The sequence below is a fragment of the Hyperolius riggenbachi genome, chromosome 7 (genome assembly GCF_040937935.1).
Source record: "Hyperolius riggenbachi isolate aHypRig1 chromosome 7, aHypRig1.pri, whole genome shotgun sequence".
Classification (NCBI taxonomy): Eukaryota; Metazoa; Chordata; class Amphibia; order Anura; family Hyperoliidae; genus Hyperolius; species Hyperolius riggenbachi.
The window spans coordinates 150,752,629-150,766,528 of record NC_090652.1 but is presented as its reverse complement, the minus strand read 5'-3'; the positions used below and the strand labels follow the sequence as shown (position 1 = coordinate 150,766,528).

The 13,900-nt window shown below is 43.9% G+C and overlaps 1 protein-coding gene across 4 annotated transcripts in view; it reads left to right on the top strand.

Moving 5' to 3' along the window:
* Positions 1 to 13,900, top strand: part of XYLT1 (xylosyltransferase 1) — a 481,277-nt gene that overhangs the window by 372,947 nt on the left and 94,430 nt on the right. For all 4 annotated transcript variants that reach the window (XM_068244759.1, XM_068244760.1, XM_068244762.1 and 1 more), the window contains exon 6: positions 5,639 to 5,855. In XM_068244759.1, coding sequence (XP_068100860.1) covers positions 5,639 to 5,855 — 217 coding nt within the window. The remainder of the gene's footprint in view (positions 1 to 5,638; positions 5,856 to 13,900) is intronic.

Below are 13,900 nucleotides of genomic sequence, written 5' to 3'. Positions count from 1 at the left end.
TAAAAGTCGCTCTCTGTAGATAGGAAAATGGGGAAAGAACCCCTCCACCAGGGGTGGACTTAATCGTGCTGTATTATGTACGAACAGAGGCGCCAAGCAGAGTAAAACAATGTTCTAAAAATGATAAAAAGAGGGAAGTCGAGGTGGACTTACCTCCCTCTGGTAGTGGACATATACTCAAATGCAGAGTAAAAAATATACAATTTATTCACAGCTCCATAAAATCGCAGCGCGTTTTGCGGTCAACAGTCCCGCTTCATCAGGCAGTACAGGAGCATATAAAACTGGTTCAGGTCCATAAAGCGTGTGAGCGCCTCAGTGGAAATATCATGTGACCTGGTTAGCTATTTAGAGACCAGACAAATATCCTATCCCTCCACTGAAAAAAATAGGGGGCATGATGAATGGTAATGCTGCTCTACTGTGAAGATACATTTAGCAATAACATCTTTATATACAGCACACCCATGTTTTTTTTGTTTGTTTGTTTGTTTTTTGCTTTAGAATGTGAAGTTTTTGCTTATTAATTAAGATGTCCGCTTCATCTACACAGGTCTCTGCCAAATCATTTAAAGGCTGACACTAATTTATAATACCATATAACATTAATTGATATGCTTTTGGTGTCTTTTTAATGTCAGTTATGCTAGCTATGCTGCCATCTGCCATACTCATATTGGCCAATAGCTCTGGCCAATCAGCACTCTTGTTTACATTGCCAGTGGCCACCTAAAGGCTTTGAATGGTTTTAAATGGGTGCTACGACAAATATCCAGTGGGTTCGCACACTCTTAGATACCAAATTCAGTTTATTCAATTAGCGTGACACACCATTCCAGAAAACCAACAAATCGTTTCGAGGCCCCTCAGGGTCCCCTTTGTCAAGGTAACCGTACAGAATGGTTAACAATGTGCTACAGTGCATGGGTGATATATAACAGATTCTCTTTACATAAGCCACACCTCCAACATTCAAACTTGCCGCCTTAATTAACATAATTAGCATGGTTAACATCATTAGCATATGTCAACATTTCCATCGTTAGCTTATTGTAACCAGCACATACATCGATCCTGTTATCATAGGTAACTTAATAGCAATGTGACAATAAGGTATTTACCTCTACTGTACATGAACTAAGTAGTTCTACTTGTCTTCCCTTTAGTGATGCACGCTCGTTTGTAACTGTAGCCTACATTGCCGTTAGGACGGAAGTCCCGCCTCACTCTGGCCGTGATTCTTGCTGGTCTCAGGGGCTGTCACTCGCAATGCGCTGTCACCGCCCCTACAGGATCAAAGCCTCCAATCAAAGAGAGGTTGCCGGCATCCCCGTGACGTCACGGGTTGCCGGCCTATCAGTGCGACGCCAAGTGCCTCCGTCACATGGACTGCATAATCAGTCACATTGGGGCAAGCATATGACTGGTTGCTAAGCAACCCTCAACCCCGGCCAGCACAATACCGCTCAAGGCATCCGATCCTTCGCTGCACGTTACAAGGGGGGCAAAACTTGCAGGCAAAAACCCGAATGATAACAGGATCGATGTATGTGCTGGTTACAATAAGCTAACGATGGAAATGTTGACATATGCTAATGATAACCATGCTAATTATGTTAATTAAGGTGGCAAGTTTGAATGTTGGAGGTGTGGCTTATGTAAAGAGAATCTGTTATATATCACCCATGCATTGTAGCACATTGTTAACCATTCTGTACTGTTACCTTGACAAAGGGGACCCTGAGGGGCCCCGAAACGATTCGTTGGTTTTCTGGAATGGTGTGTCACGCTAATTGAATAAACTGGATTTAGTATCTAAGAGTGTGCAAACCCACTGGATATTTGTCGTGGATTACAATACGGTTCAGCACCTCGACCGTGGTGTGCGATCCCATACTCTGTGCATTAAATGGGTGCTAGTCTACTATTAAAAAGTCATTTCTAGCCAATATCAAATGGAGCAAAATATCAGATTCTAATTTGTAATATTTTAATATTTCATGTGTATTTAGATTTAGTCTTGAGCTTAATAGAATAAGAGGTAAATAAAACAAAATGGAAGCCCTATAGTATTATATTATTCAGCCCATACATTTTAATTTTTAGTTCAGAATATATATATTTTTTTTTTTCTTAACTGCCGATCTGGGAGTTGCCCTCAGTATGACTGATGAGGCATGTACAGAGAATCACAGTGTTTGTGGTTTTCTGTTTAGGTTCTGCAGCAGGCTAATGCAATCCAGTTCTCTTATGTGGAATTGTAGGCAGCCTCCATGTGAGTATCTTGCATGTTTTATACACTGCAATGCATGTCCTACTTTTAGAAGTATGGGCCACGGATGAACCAGAAGGTGATTGCGCCACCATGGCTTAATATGTATTTGCAAATATGCAGAATAAATATTGTTTACTGATAACAATTAGTGACCAAGATTTATTTGGCAAACTTGCTGGTGTCAACCCATAATTTTATCCTTGTGTTATCTGGAGTTTTCATAATTGCCTATCTCAGGCTCACTGACAGTATTGCTGATTAGACATGTCCATAGAATCACAGTGATTGCCAGTTATGACTCATGCTGACTGTAGTGGCAATGCCTGTTAAATACCAAGAAATGTTTTTTAACAAATAAAAAAAAATGGCATGTCACTCTGTCTGTCCATCCATTCCCCCTTCCCTTCTCCAAGCTTTGTTAACTTCCTGTACTCAATGCGGGCTGGTATACTCCAGGAATGTAGGGGCACATTAGTACGGAGCTCCTTCTGCTCATTAATATATGCCCACATGATCTATAAATTCTCTTATCTTATGAGCAATAATCTTTTTCCCACCTCTGGTGCCCAGGAAGAGGTAGGTGTAAAAATATGGCTCTGACTTATGATGGAATCTGGAAGCCCGATTTCATAAGCTGACCCAAAAATATCCAGCCTTTCCAAGGTAAATAGGTAAAATACATAAATTTGACCCCATCTATTTACCATGAAGGGTTTAATAAGTAAAAATTACTATAACACCACCAACAAAAAAATATAACTAAACATTAAAATTGTTTTATTTAAAATAAAAGATATTTTTCAGCTTTATGTTTCTGTAGCCTTTCCCCCCATCTCTTCTTCTCCTGTATTCTTCCATCTCCTTCCATAATTTTCTTGTGTACTCTTTATTTTGTTCTATCAAGTATGTGTAACTCTTTTGTCTTCTTCTAGTTGTCCTGTACTCTTCTGTAATCTTACTAGGAGCATGCCACTGGCTGTCCATCCTTGCAGCTACAATTCTCAGAAGTCTAGTAATATATTTGAATTTCACATTGGGGCTTCCTGTGGGTCCTTCATGTGGACCAGTGGTAATTATCAGCAATACAGTTCAAATGAGCTCCTAGCTGGAAATTCAAAAATCTGACTTTCCTACTGAGTTGTTTTGGGCAGCTGCATATTCAGACTGCGGGTAACATTTACTTCAGTTTTGGTGTTTCATGCTAAGTTTTCTGCTAGCCCGTGCTTGTTTTTTTCTTAGAGTCATTTCTTAGCCATGAATCGTTCCAGGCAATGTAAAAATCGGTTCCATCACTAGAAAAAAAAACTGTACCGCCTATAGCCATTGTTGCCGCACTTCTTATCTTCTTTATATATTCTATACAAACATTTCAGTATGTTAAAACTACTCACGTTTCAGGAAAACAAAATAGCTCACTTTGCATAATGCACTAATGTTCTGAACTTGGCTTAGGCATCTCCTTATCAACGATGTGTAATAATTTCAAAGCCGCGATTTTAAACAAAAGTACAAACGCAAACAGAAATGATAAGTAATTTCACTTTTCCAGGCTTTTGCAGATAAGTATGCATTATTGTAATTGTAATTACGAGGCTGCTACTCTAAAATTATCCATTATTGCCGGAGATTCTACTGGTGGCATTAAGTATTGCCTGGGTGCCTCCTGCTCTTCTTATGAGGAACTGCGACTTATGAGTCCTCCTATTTTAGACTAAAATTGTATTTGCTTTGGTGCCAGTAGCAATTCTTGAATACTAATTATGGCGATGTTGTGCTGCAGCTGTGTTATTTTCCTGTCAGTCAGGCATTATTTTATTTCTAAATAAGAATGTTATGTAGGTTTTGTTTATCTGTGTCTTGCTTCATAATAGTAGTCATTTACAGTGTTTAATTCCTAGAGCAGAATATCTCGTACAGAAAACCACAAATATAGAATATAGGCAACATTTAACTGTATTGTGTGCTGTCCAATGTTTTGGAGCTTAACTGAAATGTATTTATATTATTATTATCATAAGCAGTTTATAGGAAAAAATACTACATTTACATTCTGTACTTCTGTAAAAAAAAATAGTATACAGGCATTTACATTTTATTTTTTAATGAAGTATTTATGAAATATTGCCTATGAATATGGCCTGTGTACCATGTGCTACCATGTGTGGAGCTCCCAAGATCTTCGCTAAAATCTATAATATAATCTCAAGTTACTACTTGAAATAGAAAGTGTTTACCTCACACTGAAAAACTGTGGAGTTATTCCACTAACAAAGTTGACAGCTTGGCTTTTTCTGTTTGTATGGATAGCTATGTTATTTTGAATAAGGGAAAAAAAGCAGGGTCCAGGATAGGGAATTTCTTCTTAATACCCACTACTATAAGAATATATATTCTAATTACCACCCAGTCCAAGATGTGTAGGGGCTATTTATCATAGCAAGTGCAAAAGAAAACTTGCAGCAAAAATAACAGTAGGTTGGATTTTTTTTTAAGAGACACCAGATCAGTCAAGGTATAGTAAAATATTCTTCAGAAATACCAAATTTTATGTTAACTATCCTGGTTTCAGCATCAATAAGGCCCCTTTCACACTTGGTGCATTGCAGTGCAATTTCTATACTGTTGCAGTGCAACGTTCCTGAAAGGTCATACTGCACGTTACCAATGCGGTGCAACCATACTGTGAGGCATATTTCCGTTGATAGTATGCCTCACTTCCGAGGTGCCACACAATGATGCACAGTTACTCTTGCAGAATTATGCACCACGTTCAATGTGATGGCCACATAAGATTATCACTACTTCTGCTACGGGGTGTGTCGTTTTTACGTGACAGACCATGATGTGAAGTGTAAAAGGGGCCTAAAACTTCCCGTATCTACATATTGCTGTACATAAGTATGTAACTCCTCTCTCCCAGTGATGTTTAGTTATATAGCCTTCTGTCCCTGAGCATTCTGGGAGACCAGGTATTGTTTCTGCTCTATTTGGAACACAAAATCAAACATTCCACAGTAAAAAAACACCTTGGCAGCAGTAAAGATAAATATATAGTTACATTTTTTGTTGTTGTTGAAAAAAGACATATGTCCATCGAGTTCAACCAGATATAAGTGAGTAACGATTTTACAATAGGCAACATTAACTAAATACTGTAGTTTATAAAGTAAATTATAAAATAAATAATATCATTAATTTATATTTAGTAATTTTTTCTTTAACAGCTCAAAACTGAATGGGTGCTCCCTGCAACTTCTCTTTGTTTGAAACAGTTTTCCTTACATTGATCTATTTTGCAGAGTTTTTAGGTAGATTATGTATCTCTAGGATGTCTCTGTAATGCATAACTCCTTCTTGTTATAGGTTCATCAGAAAACAAGGCCTAGACAGGTTGTTTCTGGAATGTGACACACACATGTGGCGTCTCGGGGACAGGAAGATCCCAGAAGGCATCACTGTAGATGGCGGCTCTGACTGGTTTCTCCTGAACAGGAAATTTGTGGAATATGTGACCTCTTCCAATGATGATCTTGTTACAAAGATGAAAAGATTCTATTCCTACACACTGCTTCCAGCTGAGGTATGTTTTATACATTTTATACATTGTCTATACATTTTATACATGTTTTATACCTTGTCAGTGTTCTATGAAACCATGGAGACTGCCGATTAGCTAGACAATCTTCTGTGCATGTGTCTACACTGTAGTTTGTTTGTGATGGGCTCTAGGTGATTTTAAGCACAGTCTTTTATATATATATATTTTGTATACTTTTTATCATCAATCTATTCTAATCTATAATTATTATTATTATTATTATTATTATTATTATTATTATTTAGTATTTATATAGCTCCGACATATTACGCAGCGCTATACAGTGTATATATATATATATATATATATATATATATATATATATATATATGTATGTATATATATATATATAGATATATATATATATATAGATATATATATCTTGTCACTAACTGTCCCTCAAAGGAGCTCAAAAGCTAATCCCCACCATTGCCATATATCTATATTATGTAGTGTAAGTACTGTAGTGTAGGGCCAATTTTAGGGGGAGCCAATTAACTTATCTGTATGTTTTTTGGAATTAAAAATTCCAAATTAATTAAAACTTGAATTTGCTGCGAATTGGCCCATTTTCACTTATTGATCTCTTACTGAACTCTTCCATGGTACTACTGACATGTCCTGACAAGTATTTTACATTTAAATTCGCCTTTCACTTTTCCGCCAAATTACCAGCAGATTTTTTTTTTTTAAATGACCTTGTGGTTTTTGAGAAAAATGATTTTGAAGCTACAATAGGAAAAATGTTTTTTAATGTGTCTACTAGTGTTGGGCGAACAGTGTTCGCCACTGTTCGGGTTCTGCAGAACATCACCCTGTTCGGGTGATGTTCGAGTTCGGCCGAACACCTGACGGTGCTCGGCCAAACCGTTCGGCCATATGGCCGAACTAAGAGCGCATGGCCGAACGTTCCCCGAACGTTCGGCTAGCGCTGTGATTGGCCGAACGGGTCACGTGGTTCGGACCCGAACGCGCTCTGATTGGCCGAACGGTCACGTGGTTCGGGTAAATAAATACCCGAACCACGTCATATCTCCGCCATTTGTCTGTGGGTTTAGCTTTGGGTAGGCAGGCAGGGTAGTTCGCGCTCCAGCCACGCTAGCCAGGGTCCCCCCTGTCATTGTGTCACTGCTGGGAACAGTAGTACACCGCTTGCTCAGCCACACTATATAGCATTCTGTTTACTGCCACTCTGTGTACCTCGCTCAGCCACACTATATAGCATTCTGTTTACTGCCACTCTGTGTCTGCTGGGAATAGTAGTACACCGCTTGCTCAGCCACACTATATAGCATTCTGTTTACTGCCACTCTGTGTACCTCGCTCAGCCACACTATATAGCATTCTGTTTACTGCCACTCTGTGTCTGCTGGGAATAGTGGTACACCGCTCGCTCAGCCACACTATATAGCATTCTGTTCACTGTTCTGTGTCTGCTTGGAATAGTGGTACACCGCTCGCTCAGCCACACTATATAGCATTCTGTTTACTGTTCTGTGTCTGCTGGGAATAGTGGTACACCGCTCGCTCAGCCACACTATATAGCATTCTGTTTACTGTTCTGTGTCTGCTGGGAATAGTGGTACACCGCTCGCTCAGCCACACTATATAGCATTCTGTGCACTGTTCTGTGTCTGCTGGGAATAGTGGTACACCGCTCGCTCAGCCACACTATATAGCATTCTGTTCACTGTTCTGTGTCTGCTGGGAATAGTGGTACACCGCTCGCTCAGCCACACTATATAGCATTCTGTTTACTGTTCTGTGTCTGCTGGGAATAGTGGTACACCGCTCGCTCATCCACACTATATAGCATTCTGTTCACTGTTCTGTGTCTGCTGGGAATAGTGGTACACCGCCCGCTCAGCCACACTATATAGCATTCTGTTCACTGTTCTGTGTCTGCTGGGAATAGTGGTACACCGCTCGCTCAGCCACACTATATAGCATTCTGTTCACTGTTCTGTGTCTGCTGGGAACAGTAGTACACCGCTCGCTCAGCCAGAGTATATAGCATTGTGTTTACTGCCACTCTGTGTACACCGCTCAGCCAGACTATATACCATTGTTTACTGACACTCTGTGTACACCGCTCAGCCAGACTATATACCATTGTTTACTGACACTCTGTGTACACCGCTCAGCCAGACTATATACCATTGTTTACTGCCACTCTGATTCTGCTGGGAACAGTAGTACACCGCTCGCTCAGCCAGACTATATAGCATTGTGTTTACTGCCACTCTGTGTACACCGCTCAGCCAGACTATATACCATTGTTTACTGACACTCTGTGTACACCGCTCAGCCAGACTATATACCATTGTTTACTGAAACTCTGTGTACACCGCTCAGCCAGACTATATACCATTGTTTACTGCCACTCTGATTCTGCTGGGAACAGTAGTACACCGCTCGCTCAGCCAGACTATATACCATTGTTTACTGACACTATATAGCAGACTATATAGCATTGTGTGTACACCGCTCAGCCAGACTATATACCATTGTTTACTGACACTCTGTGTACACCGCTCAGCCAGACTATATACCATTGTTTACTGCCACTCTGATTCTGCTGGGAACAGTAGTACACCGCTCGCTCAGCCAGACTATATACCATTGTTTACTGACACTCTGTGTACACCGCTCAGCCAGACTATATACCATTGTTTACTGCCACTCTGATTCTGCTGGGAACAGTAGTACACCGCTCGCTCAGCCAGACTATATACCATTGTTTACTGACACTCTGTGTACACCGCTCAGCCAGACTATATACCATTGTTTACTGCCACTCTGATTCTGCTGGGAACAGTAGTACACCGCTCGCTCAGCCAGACTATATACCATTGTTTACTGACACTCTGTGTACACCGCTCAGCCAGACTATATACCATTGTTTACTGCCACTCTGATTCTGCTGGGAACAGTAGTACACCGCTCGCTCAGCCAGACTATATACCATTGTTTACTGACACTCTGTGTACACCGCTCAGCCAGACTATATACCATTGTTTACTGCCACTCTGATTCTGCTGGGAACAGTAGTACACCGCTCGCTCAGCCAGACTATATACCATTGTTTACTGACACTATATAGCAGACTATATAGCATTGTGTGTACACCGCTCAGCCAGACTATATACCATTGTTTACTGACACTCTGTGTACACCGCTCAGCCAGACTATATACCATTGTTTACTGCCACTCTGATTCTGCTGGGAACAGTAGTACACCGCTCGCTCAGCCAGACTATATACCATTGTTTACTGACACTCTGTGTACACCGCTCAGCCAGACTATATACCATTGTTTACTGCCACTCTGATTCTGCTGGGAACAGTAGTACACCGCTCGCTCAGCCAGACTATATACCATTGTTTACTGACACTCTGTGTACACCGCTCAGCCAGACTATATACCATTGTTTACTGCCACTCTGATTCTGCTGGGAACAGTAGTACACCGCTCGCTCAGCCAGACTATATACCATTGTTTACTGACACTCTGTGTACACCGCTCAGCCAGACTATATACCATTGTTTACTGCCACTCTGATTCTGCTGGGAACAGTAGTACACCGCTCGCTCAGCCAGACTATATACCATTGTTTACTGACACTCTGTGTACACCGCTCAGCCAGACTATATACCATTGTTTACTGCCACTCTGATTCTGCTGGGAACAGTAGTACACCGCTCGCTCAGCCAGACTATATACCATTGTTTACTGACACTATATAGCAGACTATATAGCATTGTGTGTACACCGCTCAGCCAGACTATATACCATTGTTTACTGACACTCTGTGTACACCGCTCAGCCAGACTATATACCATTGTTTACTGCCACTCTGATTCTGCTGGGAACAGTAGTACACCGCTCGCTCAGCCAGACTATATACCATTGTTTACTGACACTCTGTGTACACCGCTCAGCCAGACTATATACCATTGTTTACTGCCACTCTGATTCTGCTGGGAACAGTAGTACACCGCTCGCTCAGCCAGACTATATACCATTGTTTACTGACACTCTGTGTACACCGCTCAGCCAGACTATATACCATTGTTTACTGCCACTCTGATTCTGCTGGGAACAGTAGTACACCGCTCGCTCAGCCAGACTATATAGCATTGTGTTTACTGCCACTCTGTGTACACCGCTCAGCCACACTATATAGCATTGCGTACTCTGCCAGTCAGTGTGTATATTGCTGGGATCAGTAATACTCCACTCACCGTCAACCACTATATGAGCTCAACATGAGTTCCCCAGAGACCTCCGCTGTGAGCAGCACTCCCAACAACAGCAACAGCCAACGCCCCACGCAAGCTATAACATCCACCCCAGCAGCCAGTGGTCAGCAGCAGCCCTCCCCGGAGGAGAACGTTGTGTCCATCAGTCCGTCGCCAGAGCGATTAATGAGGGCTGCCATTGAGGAGATGATGGGGCCTGATGTGGAGGAGGAGGTCTGGCTCAGGCCAGCATCCCAAGTTAATGTTGAGGACGATGAGGGGTCTGTGTCTGGGGATGTTGGGGTGGCAGAGGTGGTGGGTGGGTCAGACTCAGGAGAAGAGTTGTATGATGAGGATGATGATCGGGACCATCTGTATGTGCCTCAGAGTCCGACCCCGGAAAACATGTTGTATCGTGTGTTTAGGTACTAAAATCTGCGTTCCCTCCCAGTAGTGTTGGGCGAACAGTGTTTGCCACTGTTCGGGTTCTGCAGAACATCACCCTGTTCGGGGTGACTATATAGCAGACTATATAGCATTGTGTTTAATGCCACTCTGTGTACACGGCTCAGCCACACTATATAGCATTGTGTTTACTTCCACTCTGTGTCTGCTGGGAACAGTAGTACACCGCTCACCCGCCACTGTATAGCATTGTGCTCTGTGTCACTGCTGACAATAGTGGTACACCGCTCACCCACCACTGTATAGCATTTCTGTACTGCCACTGTACTGCTGCCAGTCAGCGTGTACTTTAAGGATAAGTGAAATGAGGAAGAAATCCGGTGAAAGAGGGAGGGGCAAGGGAAGAGGTGTTTCCCCTGACGGTTCACGTACAGGCCACAGGGGAGCACCCAAGAAAACCCACTCAATACTGCCCATGTTGTCCAGGACAACAACCCTCACAGATCCAAAAGAACAGGACCAGATAATTACTTGGATGACCTCTCAAGCGTCCAGCAGTGGGTTAAGCAGCACCAGCACATCACGCACGAGGTCCGAGTCCTCAGCCAGTTAAAGTCTGGGCTTTCTTTGAAGACTGCACTGAGGATGTTACCATGGCGATTTGCAAGGTGTGCAAGACCCGCCTGAGCAGGGGGAAAAGTATTAACAACCTCTCCACCACCAGCATGAGCCGCCACATTCTATCCAAACATCCCACTCTGTGGGCAAACGCGGCAGGACAGGGTACCACCAGCAACACTGCCTCCCTTGGGTTCACCAGACTCACCACCAGACCCGCCTCAGCAGCAGCAGTAGCCCAGCCATTGCGTGGTTCACAACATTCACAAACATCAGACGATGCTGACACTGTCACTTTCCGGACTAGTGCTCTTGAGGTCTCCCAGTGTTCATCAAACACAACAACCAACAGCCCTTCGGTGTGCAGCGCTACGGTTGAGTTGTCTGTCTCTGAGATGTTTGAGCACAAGAGGAAATTGCCAGCAAATGACCCCCGGGCCGTGGCAGTAACAGCCAGCCAGCATAGCCAAGCTTCTGGCCTGCGAAATGCTGCCATATCGAGTGGTGGAGACAAACAGCTTCAAGGGCATGATGTCAGTGGCCATCCCACGTTACGTTGTTCCCAGCCGCTACCACTTTGCGCGCTCTGCAGTGCCTGAGTTGCATGAGCACGTGGTCAGCTAAATAACCCGAAGCTTGAAGAATGCCGTTGCCTGCAAGGTTCACCTCACCACTGACACCTGGACGAGTGCGTTCGGCCAGGGTCGATACATCTCCCTTACCGCGCACTGGGTGAACCTTGTGGAGCCTGGCAGCGATTCCTCACCTGCTACGGCGCGGGTGTTGCCCACGCCGCAAACAGCTGGATAACAACAGCAGCACCTACCTCTCTGACTCCTTCTCCTCCAACGCATCTCAAAGCTGTACCTCATCCGGAAATGCTAACCCAGCACCAGCAGCAGTAGGATCGTGGAAGCAGTGCAGCACAGCTGTTGGCATGCGTCAGCAAGCGTTGCTGAAGCTGATCTGCCTTGGGGATAAGCAGCACACAGGGGAGGAAATTTGGAGGGGAATAAAGGAACAGACGGATTTGTGGCTGGCACCGCTGGACCTGAAACCGGGCATGAAGCTAGACACCTGGCACGAACTGGCAATGTACGCAATAGAGGTGCTGGCTTGCCCGGCAGCCAGCGTTATGTCGGAACGCTGTTTCAGTGCTGCCGGAGGCATCATCACAGATCGGCGTATCCGCCTCTCCACAGAAAATGCAGACCGTCTGACTCAAATTAAAATGAATCAATCCTGGATTGGAAACGACTACGCAACACTCCTGGACCCCAACCAAGTAACATGACCGATGAACATCTGGGATGGTTTAGCGTTTCCGGTCCCTGTTTATTGAACCTCTCATCTGTATTACATTTATGACTGCATGGCGGCAAAAAGCATTGCTGCTATATCCGCACGCTTTTTGTCCTCATGCAAGGCCTGGGTTGTTGTGTCTCACAAAGCGTGGCCTTCTCCTCCTGCGCCTCCTCCTGTTCCATCACGTGTGCTGCTGCTGCTGCTGCTGCTGCTGGGTTACCGTTGCCGCGTGGTCCCTGTTTATGGAACCTCTTATCTTTATTACATTTATGACTACATGGCGGTACAAAGCATGCTATCCGCACGCTTTTTGTCCTCATGCAAGGCCTGGGTTGTTGTGTCTCACAAAGCGTGGCCTTCTCCTCCTGCGCCTCCTCCTGTTCCATCACGTGTGCTGCTGCTGCTGCTGCTGCTGCTGGGTTACCGTTGTCGGTCCCTGTTTATGGAACCTCTTATCTTTATTACATTTATGACTACATGGCGGTACAAAGCATGCTATCCGCACGCTTTTTGTCCTCATGCAAGGCCTGGGTTGTTGTGTCTCACAAAGCGTGGCCTTCTCCTCCTGCGCCTCCTCCTGTTCCATCACGTGTGCTGCTGCTGCTGCTGCTGCTGCTGCTGGGTTAGCGTTGCCGCGTGGTCCCTGTTTATTGAACCTCTTATCTTTATTACATTTATGACTACATGGCGGTACAAAGCATGCTCTCCGCACGCTTTTTGTCCTCATGCAAGGCCTGGGTTGTTGTGTCTCACAAAGCGTGGCCTTCTCCTCCTGCGCCTCCTCCTGTTCCATCACGTGTGCTGCTGCTGGGTTAGCGTTGCCGCGTGGTCCCTGTTTATTGAACCACTTATCTTTATTACATTTATGACTGCATGGTGGTACAAAGCATGCTATCCGCACGCTTCTTGTCCTCATGCAAGGCCTGGGTTGTTGTGTCTCAAAGCGTGGCCTTCTCCTCCTGCGCCACCCTCCTCCTGTTCCATCACGTGTGCTGCTGCTGGGTTAGCATTACCGGTCCCTTTTCCTGGAACCTCTTATATGTATTACATTTATGACTGCATGCCGACAAAAAGCATGTTACCTGTGCAAAGAAAACAGACATTTCCCGCATTTAAAAGACAGTTTTCCCTTTGAAACTTTAAAATCGATTTTCTCAAAAACTATAAGCTCTTTTTGCTAAATTTTTTTTTCCTCTTGTACCCACTCCCAAGGTGCACATACCCTGTAAATTTGGGGTATGTAGCATGTAAGGAGGCTTTACAAAGCACAAAAGTTCGGGTCCCCATTGACTTCCATTATGTTCGGAGTTCGGGTCGAACACCCGAACATCGCGGACATGTTCGGCCTGTTCGGCCCGAACCCGAACATCTAGATGTTCGCCCAACACTAGTGTCTACCCATTAGTATTGAAGAATTTACATATATCCTTAGAAACAGCAGTAGATCTCCTGCTGGG